At 44.2% G+C, this 18,406-nt stretch overlaps 1 protein-coding gene across 2 annotated transcripts in view; it reads right to left on the bottom strand.

Annotated features, from left to right (window-relative positions):
• LOC115113127 (alpha-1,3-mannosyl-glycoprotein 4-beta-N-acetylglucosaminyltransferase A-like) overlaps window positions 1–18,406 on the bottom strand; it is an 85,318-nt gene that overhangs the window by 50,975 nt on the left and 15,937 nt on the right. For both annotated transcript variants that reach the window (XM_029640417.2, XM_029640408.2), the window contains one exon: window positions 2,625–2,792. In XM_029640417.2, coding sequence (XP_029496277.1) covers window positions 2,625–2,792 — 168 coding nt within the window. The remainder of the gene's footprint in view (window positions 1–2,624; window positions 2,793–18,406) is intronic.

The following is an 18,406-nucleotide window of genomic DNA, read 5'->3' as shown; positions in this document are numbered from 1 at the left end:
TTATTTTTACTATTTTCTACATTGTAGAATAAAAAACTATGAAATAACACATATGGAATTATGTAGTAACCCCCCCCCCCAAAAAAAAGTGTTACATTTTTTTTTCAAAGTAGCCACCCTTTGCCTTGATGGCAGCTTTGCAGTCTCTTGGCATTCTCTCAACCAGCTTCACCTGGAATGCTTTTCCAACAGTCTTGAAGGAGTTCCCACATATGCTGGGCACTTGTTGGCTGCTTTTTCTTCACTCTGCAGTCCAACTCATCCCAAAACATCTAAATTGGATGAAGGTCGGTTGATTGAAGTCCAGGTCATCTCATGCAGCACTCCATCGCTCTCTTTCTTGGTCAAATAGCCCTTACACAGCCTGGAAGTGTGTTGGGTCTTTGTCCTGTTGAAAAACAGCTTCATGGTGGGAACGACACACATGCGGAGATCATCCGTTCACCTACTCTGCGTCTCACAAAGACATGGCGGTTGGAACCAAAAATCTCAAATTTGGACTCATCAGACCAAAGGAATGATTTCCAACAGTCTAATGTCCATTGCTCATGTTTCTTGGCCCAAGCAAGTCTCTTCTTCTTATTGGTGTCCTTTGGTAGTCGTTTCGTTGCAGCAATTCAACCATGAAGGCCTGATTAACACAGTCTCCTCTAAACAGTTGATGTTGAGATGTGTCTGTTACTTGAACTCTGTGAAGCATTTATTTGGGATGCAATTTCTGAGGCTGGTACCTCTAATGAACTTATCCTCTGCAGCAGAGGTAACTCTGGGTCTTCCTTTCCTGTGGCGGTCCTCATGAGAGCCAGTTTCATCATAGCACTTGATAGTTTTTGCGACTGCACTTAAAGAAACTTTAAAAGTTCTTGAAATGTTCAGGATTGACTGACTTTCATGTCTTAAAGTAATAATGGACTGTTGTTTCTCTTTGCTTATTTGAGCTGTTCTTGCCATAATATGGACTTGGTATTTTACCAAATAGGGCTGTCTACTGTATACCAGCCCTACCTTGTCACAATACAACTGATTGGCTCAAACGCATTGAGGAAATACATTTCACAAATTAACAAGGTATTCATTTAAATTAATTCCAGGTGACTTCCTCATGAGTAGGTGTGTCCAAACTTTTGACTGGTACTGTTGGTGTCTGCTCACTTGGATACATTATATAATTTCATGAGATAGATTAAATGTGTGGGACTGACTCAAACTATTTGCAAAATCTGCTATGGACAGTCTTCTTGTGTAACAGTCTAAAATGTGGCCTATAGGAATGAGGTGAAATCTAGTTCTTCTTTTAAACCATGTGGAGATACAGAATTTAATTCTTACATGTATATCCACACGTCTTCTCTTTGGAGTAATTTGTTGTCGTAATCACTGTGTGGTGGATGAACGTTTTCAATCCAAACGCAACGCAATTCATTCATAAAATGATTTTGTTCTAGAACGTTTCTCGCAACTGGCGAATCAGAGATTCATAGAGTTAAACTGGTAGAACGGTTGAGAATCATAGAGTTAAACTGGTAGAACGGTTGAGAATCATAGCATTAGACTGGTAGAACGGTTGAGAATCATAGCATTAGACTGGTAGAACGGTTGAGAATCATAGCATTAGACTGGTAGAACGGTTGAGAATCATAGAGTTAAACTGGTAGAACGGTTGAGAATCATAGCATTAGACTGGTAGAACGGTTGAGAATCATAGCATTAGACTGGTAGAACGGTTGAGAATCATAGAGTTAAACTGGTAGAACGGTTGAGAATCATAGAGTTAAACTGGTAGAACGGTTGAGAATCATAGCATTAGACTGGTAGAACGGTTGAGAATCATAGCATTAGACTGGTAGAACGGTTGAGAATCATAGCATTAGACTGGTAGAACGGTTGAGAATCATAGCATTAGACTGGTAGAACGGTTGAGAATCATAGCATTAGACTGGTAGAACGGTTGAGAATCATAGCATTAGACTGGTAGAACGGTTGAGAAAAACAGTCATAGAATTAGCAGAATGTTTGAGAAAAAACATAATTATAGAAGCAGAACGAGTAGAACAATTCCATTCAGAGCAAAGTCCCGGGTGGAGGGGAGGATTAGAGCATGATGTTAATTCTAATTCAAGTCTAGCATGACTAAAGGCCTGGTTAGGATGGAGATGGTCTGAAGCCTGAGAGCAGCAGTAAGACTAAGGGGGCAAGCACTATTAGATAGGAGGAGAACTGAATGATCCAGTCTATCTCTTCTACATTATTGGCAGAGTTCCCAAAGGGGGGATTCAGCTTGAATGGGTCTTTTTGTGTGTGTATATTGTGATGGGTAACCTGAGAAGCTGGTAAATGTAGATCCATCCTGGGTAGATGGATTGGTGTGTGTAGATCCATCCTGGGTGGGTGGATGGATGGGGGTGTGTGTAGATCCATCCTGGGTGGATGGATGGGGGTGTGTGTAGATCCATCATGGGTGGATGGATGGGGGTGTGTGTAGATCCATCCTGGGTGGATGGATGGGGGTGTGTGTAGATCCATCCTGGGTGGATGGATGGGGGTGTGTGTAGATCCATCCTGGGTGGATGGATGGGGGTGTGTGTAGATCCATCATGGGTGGATGGATGGGGGTGTGTGTGTACCTGAGAAGTTGGTGAGAGCGTCCTTGCTGCCGTTGGTCTCAGCGATGACCCGTCTGAACTGCTCCAGGATGTTGTTGAGCTCTGAGGAGCGCTGCAGGGTCCGGTGCTCGGCCACACGGAGGCGCTCTTTCAGGGCATGGAACTCCCTCTGGTACGCTACCAACTTCTCTATAGGGACAGAGAGGGGGACGGAGAGGGGGACGGAGAGGGTGACGGAGAGGGGGGGGTTAGATCTTCTGCTCATTATTCCAACAATGTGTCCCAGTGTAGGCTAATAGTCATGTAACGTGTTCTAATACAAAATAGAATGAAGTGCTGTTAGAACCTTCCAAACTGTTCTGTCAGCGGGCAGTACACTTCTCCCTTAGCAGTGCTTGACCTCTATGTATCTTCAGAACACGACATCAATGTGATTTATCACTATACAGTAACAACAACCAATACAAGCAATAAACCCTGTGACAAAAGATCGCTCTGAGACCCAATCTGGCTCTGCTTCAGGCAGGCATACTCTATTTTCTAGATTGAAAACACACATAGCTATTGAGTTGTCAAAAGTGTCTGTTGTTATGGATGACCCTGCTCCTAAACCACTTCCCCCTTGAGGATAACATGTTTACAGCAAATGGGACACCAAACAAAGAGCTCTCTCCCTCTCTCCCCAGGACTAGAGCATGTGGGGGAGGGGTGGAGAGGAACCTTGTCATCCTCAGTGCAGTGACAACCACTCCCTCTCTGTCTTTTCTAGTCCCCTTATTGCCCGTTCTCTACCTCCTTGTCATCTCTTTCTCTCTTACACCCTACCTCTCTCTTCCCTCTTACACCCTACCTCTCTCTTCCCTCTTACACCCTACCTCTCTCTTCCCTCTTACACCCTACCTCTCTCTTCCCTCTTACACCCTACCACTCTCTTCCCTCTTACAACCTACCTCTCTCTTCCCTTCCTCCGGTCACTCATCCCTACCTCCTTTCTTTCCACTTACACCCTACGCCTCTCTTTCCTCTTTCTCCGGTCACTCATCTCGCTCCTCCTCTCTTACACCCTACCTCTCTCTTTCCTCTTCCTCCGGTCACTCATCTCGCTCCTCCTCTCTTTCTCTCTTACACCCTACCTCTCTCTTTCCTCTTCCTCCGGTCACTCATCTCGCTCCTCCTCTCTTTCTCTCTTACACCCTACCTCTCTCTTTCCTCTTCCACCGGTCACTCATCTCGCTCCTCCTCTCTTTCGCTCTTACACCCTACCTCTCTCTTTCCTCTTCCTCCGGTCACTCATCTCGCTCCTCCTCTCTTTCTCTCTTACACCCTACCTCTCTCTTTCCTCTTCCACCGGTCACTCATCTCGCTCCTCCTCTCTTTCTCTCTTACACCCTACCTTTCTCTTTCCTCTTCCTCCGGTCACTCATCTCGCTCCTCCTCTCTTACACCCTACCTTTCTCTTTCCTCTTACACCCTACTTCTCTCTTACACCCTACCTCTCTCTTTCCTCTTCCTCCGGTCACTCATCTCGCTCCTCCTCTCTTTCTCTCTTACACCCTACCTCTCTCTTTCCTCTTCCACCGGTCACTCATCTCGCTCCTCCTCTCTTTCGCTCTTACACCCTACCTCTCTTTCCTCTTCTCTCATTTCCTCTTCCACCGGTCACTCATCTCGCTCCTCCTCTCTTTCTCTCTTACACCCTACCTTTCTCTTTCCTCTTACACCCTACTTCTCTCTTTCTCTCTTACACCCTACCTCTCTCTTTCTCTCTTACACCCTACCTCTCTCTTCCCTCTTACACCCTACCTATCTCTTCCCTCTTACACCCTACCTATCTCTTCCCTCTTCCTCCGGGCACTCATCTCGCTCCTCCTCTCTTCCCTCTTCCTCCGGTCACTCATCTCGCTCCTCCTCTCTTCCCTCTTCCTCAGGTCACTCATCTCGCTCCTCCTCTCTTCCCTCTTCCTCCGGTCACTCATCTCGCTCCTCCTCTCATTCCTCTTCCTCCGGTCACTCATCTCGCTCCTCCTCTCTTCCCTCTTCCTCCGGTCACTCATCTCGCTCCTCCTCTCTTCCCTCTTCCTCCGGTCACTCATCTCGCTCCTCCTCTCTTCCCTCTTCCTCCGGTCACTCATCTCGCTCCTCCTCTCTTCCCTCTTCCTCAGGTCACTCATCTCGCTCCTCCTCTCTTCCCTCTTCCTCAGGTCACTCATCTCACTCCTCCTCTCATTCCGTCCCTCCTCCTTTACCTCTTCTCCTCACTGTATTTCCCCGTACCCTCCTCCCTTCCTCTACCCCTCCTAATACTCTCTACATCTCCCTTCCCTCCAGTGCCATCCTGTCATAATTGTCAGTGTGATTCATGTGAAGGTGGTTAATTTATTCATGGTAGCTAGTGATGAGGGTGGGATGGGGCAGGACAGGGTCACTGACAAGCTTCAAACTGTCCTTACACACACACACACACACACACACACACACTTATTATTCTTTCCACCAGCATCCCACTTGACCCAATGCTCTTTCCACCAGCATCCCACTTGACCCAATGCGCTTTCCACCAGCATCCCACTTGACCCAATGCTCTTTCCACCAGCATCCCACTTGACCCAATGCGCTTTCCACCAGCATCCCACTTGACCCAACGCTCTTTCCACAAGAATACAGAACAACATTGCAGCACAACTCACCGACTAATGACATTATTGTTCGCTTGCATGCTGTGTGTGTCGTCTCACACCCATACTCAACCCACAATATCCAGTCTCACACCCATACTCAACCCACAATATCCACTCACACCCATACTCAACCCACAATATCCAGTCTCACACCCATACTCAACCCACAATATCCAGACTCACACCCATACTCAACCCACAATATCCAGTCTCACACCCATACTCAACCCACAATATCCAGACTCACACCCATACTCAACCCACAATATCCAGACTCACACCCATACTCAACCCACAATATCCAGACTCACACCCATACTCAACCCGCAATATCCAGACTCACACCCATACTCAACCCGCAATATCCAGTCTCACACCCATACTCAACCCGCGATATCCAGTCTCACACAATATCCAGTCTCACACCCATACTCAACCCACAATATCCAGTCTCACACCCATACTCAACCCAAAATATCCATACTCAACCCACAATATCCAGTCTCACACCCATACTCAACCCAAAATATCCATACTCAACCCACAATATCCAGTCTCACACCCATACTCAACCCAAAATATCCATACTCAACCCACTATATCCAGTCTCACACCCATACTCAACCCAAAATACCCATACTCAACCCACAATATCCAGTCTCACACCCATACTCAACCCAAAATATCCCCTCCCACTCCCCCAGTAACACTCAGTCACCGATTCATGCAGCTGACGGTGTGATCATGACTGTTAATAAGGGACAGTATTAGTGTGTATGTGTTGCAATATTTATGTGGATGTGGGTGGCTGAGTTAACTTGCTGCTGAAATATTCTCTTTTTTACCCTCTACCCCCTTCTCTCTCGCCCTCTCCATCCTCCCTCTTTCTTTTAGTGTCCTCTGGAGAACCAGGCATCTCTGCAAAAGGCCCTGTATAGGGGCAGGGGACTGGAACAATTCCCATACAACATGTTGAGACGGGCACAATCAAAATAAACCAAGACATTCATTAGAGCTTTGTTGTGTCATACCCAATTACAGAGTGAAAATGGAGAATGTGTGTGATGCTGAGAGCATGTGTTGAGAGAGAAATAAAGAGAGAGGATAGAATGATGAGCAGAACAGAACAGAGAAGAGAAGTCACATCAAATTGTCTCAAAGCCACTGATCCCCAGGGGTCTCATTTATTAACTGTGCGAACAAACAAAACATGCCCCAAAACATACAGTTGAAGTCAGAAGTTTACATACACTTAGGTTAGAGTCATTAAAACTCATTTTTCAACCACTCCACAAGTTTCTTGTTAACAAACTATAGTTTTGGCAAGTCGGTTAGGACATCTACTTTGTGCATGACACAAGTCATTTTTCCAACAATTGTTTACAGACAGATTATTTCACTTATATTTCGCTGTATCACAATTCCAGTGGGTCAGAAGTTTACATACACTAAGTTGACTGTGCCTTTAAACAGCTTGGAGAATTCCAGAAAATGATGTAATTTGGAGGTTGGAGGTGTACCTGTGGATGTATTTCAAGGTCTACCTTCAAACTCAGTGCTTCCTTGCTTGACATCATGGGAAAATCAAAAGAAATCAGCCAAGACCTCAGAAAAGAAATTGGAGACCTCCACAAGTCTGGTTCATCCTTGGGAGCAATTTCCAAACTTCTGAAAGTACCACGTTCATCTGTACAAACATTAGTACACAAATATAAACACCATGGGACCACACAGCCGTCATACCGCTCAGGAAGGAGACTCGTTCTGTCTCCTAGAGATGAACGTACTTTGGTGCAAAAAGTGAATCAATCCCAGAACAACAGCAGAGGTCCTTGTGAAGATGCTGGAGGAAACAGGTACACAGGTATCTATATCCACAGTAAAACGAGTCCTATATCGACATAACCTGAAAGGCCGCTCAGCAAGGAAGAAGCCACTGCTCCAAAACCGCCATAAAAAAGCCAGACTACGGTTTGAAACTGCACATGGGGACAAAGATCATGTTGTGGGGGTACTTTTTGGAGAAATGTCCTCTGGTCTGATGAAACAAAAATAGAACTGTTTGGCCATAATGACCATCTTATGTTTGGAGGAAAAAGGGGAGGCTTCCAAATGGACAAGAACACCATCCCAATCGTGAAATCGGGGTGGCAGCATCATGTTGTGGGGGTGCTTTGCTGCAGGAGGGACTGGTGCACTTCAACAAAATAGAAGGCATCATGAGGTAGGAAAATTATGTGGATATATTGAAGCAAACATCTCAAGACATCAGTCAGGAAGTTAAAGCTTGGTCCAAATGGGTCTTCCAAATGGACAATGACCCCAAGCATACTTCAAAGTTGTGGCAAAATGGCTTAAGGACAACAAAGTCAAGGTATTGGAGTGGCCATCACAAAGACCCTGACCTCAATCCTATAGAACATTTGTGAGCAGAACTGAGGCTAGGATAAAGTAATCCCTACAAACCTGACTCAGTTACACCAAGTTAAACGGTTCCAAACGTCTTCCATTTAAGAATGATGGAGGCCACTGTGTTCTTGGGGACCTTCAATGCTGCAGACATTTTTTGGTACACTTCCCCAGATCTGTGCCTCGACACAATCCTGTGTCATGACTCTCCTGTGAAGCTCCAAAGATCAGGTTTACAATGGATCTGACTTCCACCAGACCCCTCTCACCCGCAGAGGAGGGATTGATGTGGGGGTTTTATGACACCTCATGCCAATTGTAAATTGTATGCAGCAGAGGACTCTTTTAGATCTTCAGTAGTGGTGATTGGAATCTCTTTGTGTGTTTATCATTTAGTTAGTTAGTAGATAAACAATTAAATCAATGTGTGGTACAGAATGATCAGTAAAGCTGGGGTTTGTGCAGATGCAAGGAGTATGCGACATTCAGAATTATGAGACTGATATGCGGTAATGATAAATAAATAACTGTTATCGATAGATATCTTATATATCATCTAGAGTTTAATTCAGGAGATGGTAACTTGTTAAACCTATTTTCGTGGTGCCCCAAATCCTAATGAGTTCATTGTTACATGATTTAATTTAATCGAGTAACAATTAAAAACATAGTGGATTCGATACATAAGTCATCAGATTAATGAAAGTCACATCATGACACCTGTCTCTGAGCTCTATGTACAAATTCCTTTGATCACATGGCTTGGTTTTTGCTCTGATATGCACTGTGGGACCTTATGTAGACAGGTGTGTGCCTTTCCAAATCATGTCCAATCAATTGAATTTACCACAGGTTGTCACGGATTCCCCCGGTACTGCTGCTCATACCGTTCACCAGCTCCGGAGGTCTTATTGTTACTATGTCCATTGGTCCTGTGAGTACCTGTGCTGTTATTTCGGCTTCCATGCTGCGTGTTATTGTTACCATGTCCGTTGGTCCTGTGAGTACCTGTGCTGTTATTTCGGCTTCCATGATACGTGTTATTGTTACCATGTTCATTGGTCCTGTGAGTACCTGTGCTGTTATTTCGGCTTCCATGATACGTGTTATTGTTACCATGTCCATTGGTCCTGTGAGTACCTGTGCTGTTATTTCGGCTTCCATGCTGCGTGTTATTGTTACCATGTTCATTGGTCCTGTGAGTACCTGTGCTGTTATTTCGGCTTCCATGATACGTGTTATTGTTACCATGTTCATTGGTCCTGTGAGTACCTGTGCTGTTATTTCGGCTTCCATGATACGTGTTATTGTTACCATGTCCATTGGTCCTGTGAGTACCTGTGCTGTTATTTCGGCTTCCATGATACGTGTTATTGTTACCATGTTCATTGGTCCTGTGAGTACCTGTGCTGTTATTTCGGCTTCCATGATACGTGTTATTGTTACCATGTCCATTGGTCCTGTGAGTACCTGTGCTGTTATTTCGGCTTCCATGCTACGTGTTTTTGTTACCATGTCCATTGGTCCTGTGAGTACCTGTGCTGTTATTTCGGCTTCCATGATACGTGTTTTTGTTACCATGTCCATTGGTCCTGTGAGTACCTGTGCTGTTATTTCGGCTTCCATGCTGCGTGTTATTGTGCACTTGTTTCAAGGGTCTCGTGCCGTGTATTGTTTAGAGGTTTACACCTCTCTTTTGTTTGGGTGGAGAAAATAAACCCCGCTATTACGTATTCCTGCGCCTGTCTCCAATCATCATGCACCGCAGCTCAACTTCGACTCTCATATCAAAGGGTCTGAATACTTATGTAAATAAGCTATTTCTATTTTTAATACATTTGAAACATTTTCTAAAAAGCTGTTTGTCATTATGGGGTATTGTCTGTAGATTGAGGGGGTGGAAACAATTTAATCAATTTTAGAAGAAGGCTGTAACATAACAAAATGTGGAAAAAGTCAAGGGGTCTGAATACTTTCCAAATGCACTGTACCCCTTCTTTCTCCATCCACAAACACAGGCTACACAGACCAATAGACTTATGCTCCAGCAGATGAGAATGACAGAGGAAATGACACCACCCTATGAGGCATGGCTAGGGCTGTTGTAGTGACTGTATTACTGCCACACCAGCAGTCATGAGTCATGGCCGCAGTCACTGTAATCTCATTTTATAAACTCCGAACATGCGTTGGTAGTACCCAACTCGCTAATGGCCGTCAGGTCGCTAATGGCCTGGTACTCAGGGCTCCATCGTCCCTCTAACCACTCTGACAGTAATACAAATGCAATCAAAAATCACATCAAACATTTATCATCAAAACAGTACCGTGCTTCTAAAAAAAAAAATTTAAGAAGTTTTTTGCCTCACTGTGATGATCAATTTCAAGAAAGAAGTTCAACAAAAGGTTGAGTGGAAAACATGGTCATTGTAGATGTTGTTTCAAAGTCTAACACAACAAAATGGGTTGCGCTTTCTAAGGTGATTCACTCAAAACACCATATGCATATTAGAATGCATGAACCTATACACAAGACCAAGCCCAAAATGTCATTCATTTTCCTTAAAATGATGATTGTCCCGTTATACAATACATAGCCTACCTCATATTACACACAGCAGAAAAACATAAAACAAAACTGATTTAAGATGTCTTTGGTACATGATTGGTCTAGCCCAGTGGTTCCCAAAATGTTTACAGTTCCGTACCCCTTCAAACATTCAACCTCCAGCTGTACCCCCTCTAGCACCAGGGTCAGCGCACACTCAAATGTTTGTTTTTTTGCCATCATTGTAAGCCTGCCACACACACACACACACACACACACACACACTATACGATATTTTGAATAAACATAAGAATGACTGAGTTTTTGTCACAACCCGGCTCATGGGAAGTGACAAAGAGCTCTTATAGGACCAGGGCACAAATAATAACCAATACATGTTGCTCTTTATTTAATCATCTTACATAGAAAACCTTATTTGTTCATTGAAAATTGTGAATAACTCACCACAGGTTAATGAGAAGGATGTGCTTGAAAGGATCCACATAACTCTGCGATGTTGGGTTGTATTGGAGAGAGTCTCAGTCTTAAATCATTTTCCACACACAGTCTGTGCCTGTATTTAGTTTTCATGCTAGTGAGGGCCGAGAATCCACTCTCACATAGGTACGCGGTTGCAAAGAGCTCCAACTTCTTATTCATAGCCTCAATGTTGTCCCACACATTGAATATAGTTGCGGAGAGTCCCTGTAATCGTAGATTCAGATCATTCAGGATCATTCACCCAGATTGGCCAGTCGTGTGAGAAACTCGTCATCATTCAAGCGGTCAGACAAGTGAAAACTTTATTTTGTCACTCAATTTTAAAAAAAAATGTGTCGATACTTTGCCCCTTTATAACCAGCGCACTTCTGTATGTTGTAAAAGCGTTACATGGTCGCTGCCCATATCATTGCATAGTGCAGAAAATACACGAGGGTTCAGGGGCCTTGCTTTAACAAAGTTAACCATTTTCACTGTAGTGTCCAAAACGTCTTTCAAGCTGTCAGGCATTCCCTTGGCAGCAAGAGCCTCTCGGTGGATGCTGCAGTGTACCCAAGTGGCGTCGAGGGCAACTGCTTGCACACGTGTTACCACTCCACTATGTCACCCTGTCATGGCTTTTGCGCCATCAGTAGTGATACCAACACATCTTGACCCCTATTTGAGGTCACAAAGCTGTCCAGTACTTTAAAAATATCCTCTCCTGTTGTCCTGGTTTCCAGTGGTTTGCGGAAGAGGATGTCTTCCTTAATTGACCCCCCATAAACGTAAAGGACATATACCAGGAGCTGTGCCAGGCCTGCCACGTCTGTTGACTCATCCAGCTGTAACACACATAATTCACTGGCTTATATGCGAAGCAGTAAATGTTTCAAAACATCTCCTGCCATGTCACTGATGCGTTGTAAAACCGTGTTTGACGAAGACATTGTCTGTATAGTTTTTTTTGCCTTTTCCCTCAGCATTGTCCCAGACATATTTGCGGCAGCAGGGAGAAGTCCTCCACAATAGTATGAGGCTTGCCTGTCCTAGCCACTCGGTAGCTCACCATATAAGATGCTTCTAGTACCTTCTTATTAATGGTATCAGTTGCTTTTTATACGTCTTACTAATCGAAAGTAGTCGTAATTCTCGCTCAAAAAACTCCTGTGGCTTATTTTCCAAATTGGCATGTTTTGTTTCTAAATGTCTGCACAAGAGTGAAGGTTTTCTCAAGTTGTGAGATATTACTTTTGCACATATAATACACTGTGGCTGAGGAAAGACACGACTATAAGTGAACCCCAAATCAATGTAGTTCTCATCATATTTGCGCCTCTTCGATGGTCCCTGTCTGTTGTTCTGTGTTTTCCCGGGTAAGGGGGCAGTAGCTCTTCGGCTGCATCAGATTCCCAACTGTCAGTGTCCATGCTAGCTGGGCTAACAACAAATGTAGAATTACTGATGCTAGCATTGGATGTGCTCATGGAAGCAGAACAACTTGTGTCGTCGACAGGTGCAGGTGTAGTACTGCTGGTAGTAGCAGTACTGCCAGTAGAGCTGGTATGTGTCTCCATGGACGCAGAACAACTTGTGTCGTCGACAGGTGCAGGTGTAGTACTGCTGGTAGTAGCAGTACTGCCAGTAGAGCTGGTATGTGTCTCCATGGACGCAGAACAACTTGTGTCGTCGACAGGTGCAGGTGTAGTACTGCTGGTAGTAGCAGGACTACCAGTAGAGCTGGTATGTGTCTCCATGGGCCTTACTTTTTTTTAACCATTTATCAATTTTCGAGCAAACGGAATGAGCAACAACTACATATGAAGTGGAATTCCTGCGAGAGAGTAACGGTTAATGTGATTGGATGTTAATTATTTGACTAGGCTTCCTGTATTTGACATTGTGTTGTTGTTTCGCTGAACACTAGATGGTTTAATTGTATTTTTGGCAGTGAAACGAGGCTACTCAGGCGAGAGAGAAAAAAACCTCCCCTAAATATATAGCCCCGTTTGCAAATATAAAAATGGACTGTTTGAAAATGTGGGGGGGGGAGAAATCAACTTTTTATTTGGTGTACCCCCTACGGCATTGCGTGTCCCCCGTAGGCCAGTTTGGGCATACCTGGTCTAGCTTAAATTTAACACATTTTAGTAATCGCCTTAGAGTCTAGGCTATTTTATTATGCATACTGGATGGACTGGTTACCGAATGCCTAGACGCTCCAAACTCTTTATACAAGAGTCTGGGAGAGAACGTATAGGTCTAGACGATGATGTTGCTTCACTGATTGTGCAAGACGGTTTACAATTAGCCTACAATTATAGTACATTTGTATTTTATTTTGAATGGCTTAGTAAATAGGGAAAAAAAATATTTTCATAATTAATAGGCTGACGTGCGTTTCAATCTTCTCCTCTCTCTCCTTCATTCCTTTCTCGAGCGCACAGAGAATGACATGTGTTTTGTTGTGAAAACATGTTACTACTGATGTTCCTGAACAGATTTCCCTTGGTTTCACTGGGTAGCTGCAGGAACAGGGTTGGAGAGCCCATGGCATACAGAGTACCGGGTAGCTGCAGGAACAGGGTTGGAGAGCCCATGGCATACAGAGTACTGGGTAGCTGCAGGAACAGGGTTGGAGAGCCCATGGCATACAGAGTACTGGGTAGCTGCAGGAACAGAGTTGGATAGCCCATGGCATACAGAGTACTGGGTAGCTGCAGGAACAGAGTTGGATAGCCCATGGCATACAGAGTACTGGGTAGCTGCAGGAACAGGGTTGGATAGCCCATGGCATACAGAGTACTGGGTAGCTGCAGGAACAGAGTTGGAGAGCCCATGGCATACAGAGTACTGGGTAGCTGCAGGAACAGGGTTGGAGAGCCCATGGCATACAGAGTACTGGGTAGCTGCAGGAACAGAGTTGGATAGCCCATGGCATACAGAGTACTGGGTAGCTGCAGGAACAGGGTTGGATAGCCCATGGCATACAGAGTACTGGGTAGCTGCAGGAACAGAGTTGGATAGCCCATGGCATACAGAGTACTGGGTAGCTGCAGGAACAGGAACAGGTTGGATAGCCCAGCTGCAGGAACATAGCCCATGGCATACAGAGTACTGGGTAGCTGCAGGAACAGGGTTGGAGAGCCCATGGCATACAGAGTACTGGGTAGCTGCAGGAACAGAGTTGGATAGCCCATGGCATACAGAGTACTGGGTAGCTGCAGGAACAGAGTTGGAGAGCCCATGGCATACAGAGTACTGGGTAGCTGCAGGAACAGAGTTGGAGAGCCCATGGCATACAGAGTACTGGGTAGCTGCAGGAACAGGGTTGGAGAGCCCATGGCATACAGAGTACTGGGTAGCTGCAGGAACAGAGTTGGATAGCCCATGGCATACAGAGTACTGGGTAGCTGCAGGAACAGGGTTGGATAGCCCATGGCATACAGAGTACTGGGTAGCTGCAGGAACAGAGTTGGATAGCCCATGGCATACAGAGTTTGGGCGGAATATCAACTGTTATGCAGCAAGAGGCTGCATGGTCCTCAAACAGTGGTTGATGCATGGAGTGAAATAACCACAGTAACCTACCCAGCATGATTGAAAAACAAACCAGCAGGAAAGTGGCCTCCAATCACTATTAGAGTGCATATGGACGACATGTCTTTTTACCCCTATTCCTGCCCCGGTTCCTGCCCCAGTTCCTGCCCCAGTTTCCTGCCCATTCCCACATAACGGGCCATTCTAAATCAAAACAAATTGTACATATTAGTAAAGACAAGATTAAATTGAGAATAATCTGATGAGTGAAAATATGATCACTTGATGAGAGAACAGCGTATGGAGCTTGAGGCAAGGAACAGAGCGCCAGCTTTATTTGTGACTTTCTCAAATCATCAATATCCTTTAGTCGCATCATGCAGCCGATATGTTTTGATTTCTAAGACATTCTAAGGTTTGTATCATTCACAACTAAAGCTGCCAAATAACTCTAAATCTAGCATATAGGACCTGTTTCAAATGATCACTTTTACGCTCAAAATGCCACTTCAAATGCACACTTGCTCTGAAATGGGAAAAATATTGATATTTTATTGAGCTAAGTTCAATATCAGTGCCTTCTGTAACTATTGGGACAAGTTACTTTTTTTTGTGACTCTGTTCTCCAGCACTTTGGATTTGAAATGATATAAATGACAATGACGTTAAAGTGCAGACTGTCAGCTTTAATTTGAGTGTATTATCATCCATACCGGGTGAACGTTTAGAAATGAAAGCACTTTTTGTACATGTCGTATCTTTGGTCCAGTCTCCTTCACTCCTCTGTGCACCTTCCCATTTACACCAGAGATCTGTGTATAATGATGAGATGCACGTCTCCGCCCAAATAATGGGAGTCGTTGTCCCAAAGTCAGGAAGGCAGGTGACAAGCTTAGATCCAAATTAAACCCATAGAAACACATTGGGCTTATTTTGGACAGATTTAAATGAGAGTGAAACCTCTCACTTCACCTCTTGCTCTATGGTTTAAACACACACAAATCCCCTCCCCCTGCCTCTCACACCAACAAAGTTGAGAGATCACATGTTCCTCTCTGACAAGCGGTTTCAACTCGCTATTTGCATTCATGGTTCGGTCCAACAGAATCGGTCATATGGACACTAAAACACATTGAGACATTATTTTACTGTAATAGAGAAGTTAACGTGTCTAACAATACCCTTTTTATGTCTCAACTCTCAAAATGACCGCAGAGCAGACTACTAAAACGAGAGTATAAATGAAGATTGAGCATTTTACAGAATCAGTTTGTCGGGCTCGGCTTTGGCGTACCACTAGCAGCATTTTAACCAAAGACTAGCTGTCTAGTCTGCGTTTTAGAAATGTGCAAAAAGCATAAAACATAGTTATAAGGAATTGGCAACTCGTTGTCATTCTGAGAAATAAGGTGGGCCACTTGATTTCAAACTCTGAACCAAGTGGACAGGCCAACATGCTTTTCAAACAGTTGGAGACAGACAGAAGGGCATGTTCATAACAACTCAACTGTTCAACCTTGTCATCTTGCAAATAGAGCCAAGTTGGCTAAACTTGAAATATTAAGATTAGCTGGCTAATCACTAGAACGTGGGCTTGAGAGATTGTTGAAGAGACCGGTGTTAATTTTATATAGCCTAATACCTGCTACAAGAAGTTAACTATTATTAGTGAATGTGCATTACGCATGGTTCTAGATAAATTTGTAACAAAAAATGTCATTTTCATAGACTTGAAAGCAGGATCATTGATTATTGCAAATTAAAAAAGCAGGTTAATCTATTTAGATAAATAATTAAATGATTAGTGGGTCTTATGGTTGTGGAAGTCTTCTATTCAGCCTAGGTATAACTTCACAAGCCCTGAATTCAGTAGATTATTGCTGACTGATTGAAATGCAGTGTATGGCCTGGTGCATAGCCAGATAACATACAGTAGGCCAACTCACATTCAGTTCTTCTGAAATACATTTTCTTCACATCATGTTTCTTTAGACCTGCCGGAAATAAATATTGGATTTATTGTGATGGTTTATGTTACATTTATTAGAAAGTTTTTTATGTAGAAGTTCCAAAGGCACCAGCTTGTATGATGGAGGCATGGAGATGCTAAATGTGTTTCTATTCATTAACGGTCAGAAGACCAGCAGTCATCTGCATGACAATAACCAGATGACAACATTTCATGACTGCCACCGCCCTGGTCAAGGCAGGTCCATAATTCTAACATTGCAAGAACAGACAGACACAGACAGACAGACAGACACTGAAGTTTGGCAGAGCGACAGACAGACACACAGACAGACAGACAAACAGACAGACAGACAGGACACTGAAGTTTGACAGACAGACAGGACACTGAAGTTTGGCAGAGCGACAGACAGACACACAGACAGACAGACAAACAGACAGACAGACAGGACACTGAAGTTTGACAGACAGACAGGACACTGAAGTTTGGCAGAGCAGACAGACAGACAGACAGACAGACAGACAGACAGACAGACAGACAGGACACTGAAGTTTGGCAGAGACAGACAGACAGACAGACAGACAGACAGGACACTGAAGTTTGGCAGAGCGACAGACAGACAGACAGACAGACAGACAGACAGACAGACAGGACACTGAAGTTTGGCAGAGCGACAGCAGTAGGAACCATGTCGACATTTCAGTCAAGCAACAGCCTTAAAGAAAATCAGTTGTGTGTGAATGGTATGTGTGGTCCATAGCGGACAAGAACAACCATAAGACTGTGTGACAATGGTCCTGTTTTCCTCCCTAGTCAGGATTGTGAATGTGGGGGCGGATGAGAACGGGAGAAGGGATGAATGAGAAGTAGTGTGCAGCAGACGAAGACACTCAGCCTGGGAGGAGGAAGGAGAAAGTGTCCCATTAGTTAACTGACTTAATGGAGGACAGACTGTAGAAGCCTGTTCCTGTTCATTATGAGGTAGACCAACATCTGGGCTAGAGTGTGTGTGTTAGGCCTGCCACAATTACTGTATAACCCACGAGTATGGATGGACAACATAAGAGTTACTGTATAACCCACGAGTAGGGATGGACAACATGGAGTTACTGTATAACCCACGAGTATGGATGGACAACATGGAGTTACTGTATAACCCACGAGTAGTGATGGACAACATGGAGTTAGTTACTGTATAACCCACGAGTATGGATGGACAACATAGAGTTACTGTATAACCCACGAGTATGGATGAACAACATGGAGTTACTGTATAACCCACGAGTATGGATGAACAACATGGAATTACTGTATAACCCACGAGTATGGATGAACAACATGGAGTTACTGTATAACCCACGAGTATGGATGGACAACATGGAATTACTGTATAACCCACGAGTATGGATGGACAACATGGAGTTACTGTATAACCCACGAGTAGGGATGGACAACATGGAGTTACTGTATAACCCACGAGTATGGATGGACAACATGGAGTTACTGTATAACCCACGAGTATGGATGGACAACATGGAGTTACTGTATAACCCACGAGTATGGATGGACAACATGGAGTTACTGTATAACCCCGAGTATGGATGGACAACATGGAGTTACTGTATAACCAACATGGAGTTACTGTATAACCCACGAGTATGGATGGACAACATGGAGTTACTGTATAACCCACGAGTATGGATGAACAACATGGAGTTACTGTATAACCCACGAGTATGGATGGACAACATGGAGTTACTGTATAACCCCCGAGTATGGATGGACAACATGGAGTTACTGTATAACCCACGAGTATGGATGAACAACATGGAGTTACTGTATAACCCACGAGTATGGATGGACAACATGGAGTTACTGTATAACCCACGAGTATGGATGAACAACATGGAGTTACTGTATAACCCCCGAGTATGGATGGACAACATGGAGTTACTGTATAACCCCCGAGTATGGATGAACAACATGGAGTTACTGTATAACCCACGAGTATGGATGGACAACATGGAGTTACTGTATAACCCACGAGTATGGATGGGCAACATGGAGTTACTGTATAACCCACGAGTATGGATGGACAACATGGAGTTACTGTATAACCCACGAGTATGGATGAACAACATGGAGTTACTGTATAACCCACGAGTATGGATGGACAACA

Source organism: Oncorhynchus nerka, linkage group LG3, assembly GCF_034236695.1.
Source record: "Oncorhynchus nerka isolate Pitt River linkage group LG3, Oner_Uvic_2.0, whole genome shotgun sequence".
Classification (NCBI taxonomy): domain Eukaryota; kingdom Metazoa; phylum Chordata; class Actinopteri; order Salmoniformes; family Salmonidae; genus Oncorhynchus; species Oncorhynchus nerka.
This window is presented reverse-complemented; position numbering and strand designations above follow the sequence as displayed.